The sequence below is a fragment of the Sphaerodactylus townsendi genome, linkage group LG03 (assembly GCF_021028975.2).
Source record: "Sphaerodactylus townsendi isolate TG3544 linkage group LG03, MPM_Stown_v2.3, whole genome shotgun sequence".
NCBI lineage: Eukaryota > Metazoa > Chordata > Lepidosauria > Squamata > Sphaerodactylidae > Sphaerodactylus > Sphaerodactylus townsendi.
The window spans coordinates 54,457,722-54,465,358 of record NC_059427.1 but is presented as its reverse complement, the minus strand read 5'-3'; the positions used below and the strand labels follow the sequence as shown (position 1 = coordinate 54,465,358).

At 40.8% G+C, this 7,637-nt stretch overlaps 1 protein-coding gene across 11 annotated transcripts in view; it reads right to left on the bottom strand.

Annotated features, from left to right (window-relative positions):
- Positions 1-1,401: 1,401 nt before the first annotated feature.
- Positions 1,402-7,637, bottom strand: part of ARHGEF3 (Rho guanine nucleotide exchange factor 3) — a 135,152-nt gene continuing 128,916 nt past the window's right edge. For all 11 annotated transcript variants that reach the window (XM_048490308.1, XM_048490312.1, XM_048490310.1 and 8 more), the window contains 2 exons: positions 7,160-7,346; positions 1,402-4,781 (listed from right to left, as the gene is read on the bottom strand). In XM_048490308.1, coding sequence (XP_048346265.1) covers positions 4,432-4,781; positions 7,160-7,346 — 537 coding nt within the window. In that variant the 3' untranslated portion in view covers positions 1,402-4,431. The remainder of the gene's footprint in view (positions 4,782-7,159; positions 7,347-7,637) is intronic.

Here is a 7,637-nt window from a genome sequence, read left to right as displayed (position 1 = left end):
TGGAGGAGAAGTCGATCTATGGCAGGGGTAGGGAACCTTTAACACTCAAAGAGCCATTTGGACCCATTTTCCACGGGAAAAGAAAACACTTGGAGCCGCAAATAATTTTTGACATTTAAAATAAAGATAACACTGTATATATTGGGGTTTTTTTACCTTTTACTCCACTCATTCTGAGAAGCGCATGGATGCGCCCGCCCTACTGCCTGCAGGGCGGGCAAGGATGGGGCCAGCGGCTTGGCCTTGCCGGCCGCCAGGAAAGCACCCGCCCCGCTCGAATGGGGTGGGCGAGAGGGGAAGCCCGCGGCACTGCCCAGCCGGCCACGGGCAATTGGTGTGCCTGCCCTGCTGCCTGCAGGGCGGGCAAGGATGAAGCCGGCGGCTCGGCCTCCCTGTCCGCCGGGAAAGCGCCTGCCCCGTTCCAACGGGGCGGGCGAGAGGAGAAGCCTGCGGCGTGGCGCAGCTGTCCGCGGGCAGTTGGTGCGCCCGCCCTGCTGCCTGCAGGGCAGGCAAGGATGAAGCCAGCAGCACGACTCGTGGAGCCGCAGTGCAAGGGCAGAAGAGCCGCATGCGGCTCTCGAGCCGCAGGTTCCCTACCCCTGATCTATGGCTACCAATCTTGATCCTCCTTGATCTCAGATTGCAAATGCCTTAGCAAACCAGGTGCTCAGGAGCAACAGCCGCAGAAGGCCATTGTTTTCACATCCTGCATGTGAGCTCCCAAAGGCACCTGGTGGGCCATTGTGTGTAGCAGAGTGCTGGACTAGATGAACTCTGGTCTGATCCAGCAAAGCTCTTTCTTATGTTCTTATGATGGAGAGCTGCAAAGAAACAAGTGATCCTGGTTGATCAGCATATCATGCCCTTAGGGTCACCCCTGAAATTTCTGAAGTAGTTCAAGATTATGGTTAAAGTTTTAAAAATGACTCAAGGGCTCCTTCCACACATGCAGAATAATGCACTTTCAATCCCTTTTCAATGCACTTTGCAGCTGGATTTTACTGTGCAGAACAGCAAAATCCACTTGCAAACAGTTGTGAAAGCAGATTGAAAGTGCATTATTCTGCATTTGTGGAAGAAGCCATGTGGAAAACCCTAAGAAGTCCCAAACCATTACTTGGAAGAAATGTTCACTTTGTTACTTACAGTTGTACATTAACTCTACAGTGTACAGTTTAACGTGAAGTGCATCAGATATATGAAATCTGCAAGAAACGTTCTTTGATTTTTTTTATGCTAGGGATAGTAAGTTGGCATGCATTGCAAGATCTTCAGGAGCTTTATATTTGGCTCCTGTATCTTAAACTTAACTAGGATAAAATGTAAACTTTACTGACACACATTTGTCATAGAAATGGTAGAATCTAGCCTTTTTGTACGTTTTGGGGAAAAATGGAAGAATAGAGTTCAGCATAATTTATTTGAAATGCTTTGAGAACTGTGTAAAGCTATTATACAAAACTCTCATCAGTACATACATTATCCTTAATCACTGAAGAGTCTACACAGTTTCTCAGACATTTGGTGAGTACTTGCCATTTCAGTAGTTCACATCCTAATAAACTTTCTACCTGCTTCTACATAAATGTTTCTTTCTTGTTCAGTCTGATGATTCATGAATAGAGCTTCCAAAATGAAGCAGCTGAAATAAATTACAAGCCTAAAATAAAATTCATCATGTTTAAAACCTATACGTACAGAAATATGTCCTAGTGAGTAAAATTAACCCATAACATTTTTAAATAGAAGTAAAATAACCTGTTTATATTGATTATCTGAACACAATGATTCTTTTAACATATAACAAAATAAAAATTGACATATATATTCTCCTGTTTTTCCACAAACACGTACAACATATGGAGTGTACATTTTGGCAGCATAATATTACTGCTTGTGCTGAGATTGGAGTCTGTACTGTAGAGAAAATAAGAAATAGTGGTATGAGATCATTTCAGTGCATCAAATGCTAAATTGTAAGCCCATTTGAGAGGTATAGCAAATGAAATAACTTACTATTGTTCAAACTTTAATTTCAAATGAAGGTTTGATCCAGAATTACCAATGTTATTGTTCTTCCTGTCTTATGAGTACAAGAGTGAACGAACAGCTTGTGTTTAGACTAATGATTTAACTGTAACCCTAAAACTATTTTAAATATACAAGCCAGAACTGCTTTACTATTGAATAACTAGGATAATTTTAGGGAAGTGAATTTACAGTACCCCCCCCCCCCTTTTCCAATTCTGGTAGGGTTTTAAATGGAATATGAGGGTAATTCTTCTTGTTTGAAAATGAAAATTCAATTAAAATCTTAATTGAACATGAAGATTCATATAGATGTTTTTTAAGGTAGCCATTGAAAAATTGTCCCTTTTTATTCATGCTAAAGTTTGGCTTATTATGCATGTAGTGCTTGCCCTGCAGCCCGCCGCCTTCACAGTGGGGTTTTCCTGCAGTTTTGAGTGCCAACTAGGGGATTCACCCACTGCAAAGCTTCCCCAGCCAAAATTTTCCTTGCCCATCACTTCCTTGTTGTCTGCTGCATTTTTTCCTCTGAAAAAAAAAAAGGAAACATTCCAGACGCTTTGCCAACCAAGAATGCAACAAACTGCTGCTGGGTGAGCAGGGGAAGGCCGGAGGGACAAGCATAGCTCAAGTGAGCTGAACGTACACAAAAGATTTTCACTTTCTCAGCAAAGACAACGGAACAGTCACACTTGAAGAGGGTTTAGAAGCTGCAGGTTTCTCTGATCTGTAGTGCAGTGAGTTTGGGATGGGAGGGAAATGTGTGCACCATCAAGAATCTGACCCAAAAGGAATGTATCCCCCAAATCCCCAACATGCCACTTGCTGAAATTTCTTGGGAGATAAAATCCCACAGTACTTGAATGGGACTGGGGAGAAAAAACCAAAGCTTTGGTTCACTCTTGCTAGCTGACCAATTAGGCAAAGAATTGTGCTCAATGGAGGCAGGCATAACACATCTATGTACTTGTAGCCTGATCATAGCCAGACTTGTGTGTCTTGGTTTGTCAACTTCTCCTGTAGACACAGGAACCATCCTATTTCTTTGAAAACAGAAATCAAACAGCCTCTATTTCTGAAAGCAAAGAGCCAGTCCTGCCCAATCCTACCCCTTGCCATTTTGTGGTGCTAGCATTTGAGAAGTACCTGCAGAATCAGCCATGTTGAGGATCCCAATCTCCATGGCCCTAATTTTCAATCTTAGCTCTCAAGACGATATTGTCTATGTCCTCCGCAGATGGGTATCAGCAAATCCACAGCTATGAAATCACAAATAATGAATACAAACTATGATGCTGGGGATAATGAGGGACTGGTAAACTTATATCCATAGACATTACACAACAGCTGTCCTAGAAACAATAGGATGCAGCAAAACAATTAAAATGAAAAATCATGGGGGAGAGCATTTTACACACTTTCTAGATGCATGTATAAACAGGGCTTCAGGAAGTAAAAATAAATGTATTGTGAAATTACTGGGATGTCTTTTTCTGAGGGTATTTATTTGCTATTTTAATACTTTATTACAAATGGAATATCATGGATATGCATAACCACCTTCCTATTTGAAAGTATAATTGTAACATTTGACTTTCATGTGAAGCTACAGCACTGATTTTATCCTTTCAATTGTTTATCTTGCACTAGTATAGTAATCATACATTGGTCACTAGCCAGACTTCAGTTATTAAACCTATGAATCTTACAGAGAAGATAAGTAAGGTTATAAGCATCAATCCAAGTTTTTTGGGTGTGTATGTTTTTAATATATAGTTTTTTGTTAATGCAATATCCGTAAACTACTTTAGTTTACCTGGAGGAAAAGGACTGGTTAACAAATGCTTGAACATCTCTCCCTGAGTCAATAGAATACATGAACTATTTCAGCAGAAAAGCACTGTGGTGACATGGAAGATCCATTTATGATCCATATATGTTATCATCTGATGCTGCACAACATCAAACAATTATAGATTTACTTAATCTGAAGCCTTTTAAACTTGGCGAAACTTGTGAGTGAAAAATTTCTGGCTCTGATAACTGTACTAAGACACTTCAGCTGTTCAGCTGCCATCTGAGAGGTCAAAATAGACCACTTTTATTCATATTACAACTGTCTTTTTATAAACAGTATTTTAAGGATTGTATATATCAGCAGGAATGTAGAAATAATTGGTCAAGTACCTCTCTCCACCACTGAGACATTTATAGAATATCACATGATTATAGTTGGCACACATTCCAAATAACACACAAGGCAATGACAGTACTATGGTTGAAGGGTACAAATGTAACAGACTGAGCTGACATTGTCACAAAAATATTAAAAGTGCTTTTTTGTTCCACTTGTGGAATGCAAATACTGTACAGGTAAGACTCAGATGACGTGCATATAGTTTATCAGACATTGCTCTCTAAGTCTTTGTCATTCTCCCAAGAGTCTGTTTGCTCCATGTGGTCACAGTTAATGCTGATTTCACTAGTGTCCATACTGCAGTCAGACCCACTGTCCAATTGGTCCATTTGCTCAAGCTTTGATTCTTGCAGGGATTCTCTGCTTCTGTTTGATGAGGCTAGAAATTGTCCTTCAAAATCAAGTATTCTACCTTCACCTGATGCACACAAGACTGATTCTTTGGCCTGACGAATGCAGTTGAGCCACTGTTGTTTGTTGAAGGTGTCATTTGCTTGTAAAGAGTGGGACTGGTTCTGAGATCCATTTTTGAAGCTGATTCTAAAGAAATTTTTAACTGAAAGAAATTAGCTGTGTTAGTAACATACTCTCTTAATATCAACCAACACTCTTATAAAATTAAAGTCCTTGGCTTACATAGTACTACACAAGAATTGGGGGATCTATATTTTTGAATGTTATAAAAAGTGCTTTTGGAAAACGATTACAGCCCCGGTAATTAATATTTCTATCATTATGGGTCACAATATGAGAAAATAATGTCCTTCAAAAGCAGGCATGGTTTGTGTTTAACCTCTTTATCATAATTTTAAAAACACAGTCAGTAGGAGTCTCTTAACGATGCAACAATGAATACCCTGCTCTGAGCAGCAGCAGAAGAAATTATGCCATTGGCCCATTTAGAGAGGACAACTGGCAGTTGCTGCATACAGTGTGTTCTCCTTTTAGATCCCTCCCTCCCATTTATTTTTGTCACATTTTTATTCTGTCTTCCGAAACATTCAGGGCATTACACATGATTCTCCCTTCTCCATTTTATCTTTACAACAGGTAGGTTAACCTAATTTTATGTGACTGGCTCATGATCTTTCAGTGAGCTTCATAATGGTATTTAGATTTGAATTCATGTCTCTCTACTACAAGAGTCTCTGAGTCACCACTCAAAGATGGCCACTTCCTGTTACCAGTGATGGAAGTTAGATTGACAAATGGCTGTCAGTGGCAGTGGGAATGTGTGAATATTTATATGAACATTTGGAGTCCTCTTTTGCTCTTTTTAATAGCCACTAAACAGACCCCCAGCAAGCCGCTAATGCCTTATCCTAACAATTGTAAGTCTTCCCCTGCTCTGCTGAATCTAGGAATATTCAGGGTAAAGAATGGCCAGAAGCAGAAGAGGTAAGTCGGAAGCAGCAGCTCAGTATAAAAGAAAGTCCAGTTAGCTGGACAGAAGAGAACAGAACAGCTGTCTATCAGCAGCTAATATATCATATGAAAAGATTTGCCATCTATTTGAAGAGGGATGCAGTGATATCTGCTTTTGCATGCAAAGGATCTCAAGTTAGACCCCAGTAAAAAGATGAATCAAGAAGAAGGTGATTCCAAATATCCTGGAGAGCTACTAAATAATATTAACCTTGATAGATCAGTGGTCTGACACAGTATAAGAAGAGCAGTTTGGATTTATACCCCACCTTTTTCTCCTGTAAGGAGACTCAAGATGGCTTTCCCTTACTCTCCCCACAAGAGACACCATGTGCTAGGGTCTGTTACTCTGGTCATCAAACAATACTCAAGAAGGTTTCAAGAGCTTTATTGGAACTGCATCAGCCCAGGGATCAGATAGCCAAAACTAAAGGCATATACCTGTAAGTTACAGTATGGTTCAACCCAGAATCCCCCCACCCTCGCATTCCCATAATATCAGCATTATAAAGGATGGTGGGAACAGAAGCATTGTTTAGGATAGGCAGTTCACTCCGGAGGAAGGCAGATAAGAGTGAACGTTTAAGCTCTATTGACTAGTTACATGCGAGCAAGGGGAGGCCTCCTTTGCCTCGAGCAGTTATAATGGCTGGGCCATCTGTGGCCTTGGTGTGGACGTGCAAGCTGCCAGGCTGAGAATGGCGCAAGCCTGACACCTTGTGAAGTAGGTGGGGCTAAGAGTGTTCTGAAGAACTCTGACTCGTCACCCAGCATGAATGTAAGAGTGTGAAAACAAATGTGGTTCACCAGATAAGCCTCAGCCACTCAGGTGGAGGAGTGGGAATCAAACACGGTTCTCCAGATTAGAATACACCTGCTCTTAACCACTACACCACACTGGCTTCATGTGTTCAGGCTGAAGTAAATGACTCGGAGGTTCAGAGAGGCCAACATACTGGGGGTGTCTCCTTGGTAGTGCAGTATACAGCATGAAGGATGGTGTGGGATGAGCACTCATATGAGCAATATTACCAGCTGAAGGGTCCACAAGAATTTTGGATCCAAAGGAATTCTGTGTGCTTCTAGGACAGGGGTAGGGAACCTGCGGCTCTCCAGATGTTCAGGAACTACAATTCCCATCAGCCCCTACCAGCATGGCCAATTGGCCATGCTGACAGAGGCTGATGGGAATTGTAGTTCCTGAACATCTGGAGAGCCGCAGGTTCCCTACCCCTGTTCTAGGAAGTCCATGCACAAATCAATAGTTACAGGGATGTCAGTTTCTCCCTTTAATTTCCTAAATGTTGGTTTACATGATTCTCCCTTCTCTATTTTATCCTCACAGGAGACCTGTAAGCTATGGTAGGCTAATTCTACAAGAGTTGCTGGAAAGAAAGGTCATATTTTTACTATAGAATATTATCTATTGTAAGCAAAAACGCTGTTTAAACACAAAGAGACAATTCTGAAATCTCAGTTTATGACAAAATAAATTTAGCATGCTCTTACTTCTTTCATTATTGCTAAACGCCCCACGTATTGATCCACCCAACCGTACTTCTCCATCTTGCAGGTCTTCCAACACAAGGTCCTTCACAGGGATAGGCTGCCGATACAGTTGGTAGCAAAGTTGCTCGTTATGTATAACTGTTCGAGTGATTACCAGGACTTCTTCAAAGAGAAAGACATGTAGTTTCTGATAGTAAAGGGAAAAAGTAAGCTGTTGCTTTTACAATCTTTATTTGTAAATTCCATAGTTAAAAAACTAAAATAGTTTTAACAGATTACAAGTTAAGAAGCAAAAGAGGGGTATAAAAGGATCATTAAATCAGATACAGAGGAAATTGCCAAGATACTGCTAAAAAGTAATTAGTTGAATTTTCTGAAAGGAAAATCTTGCTCATAGGTGTAAAAACCCAGATCAGATAAGCAAATAAAAGCTTGCTGCCTGCAGTGCCCTTTGCTCTTTATAAGAAACTTTCTCCTG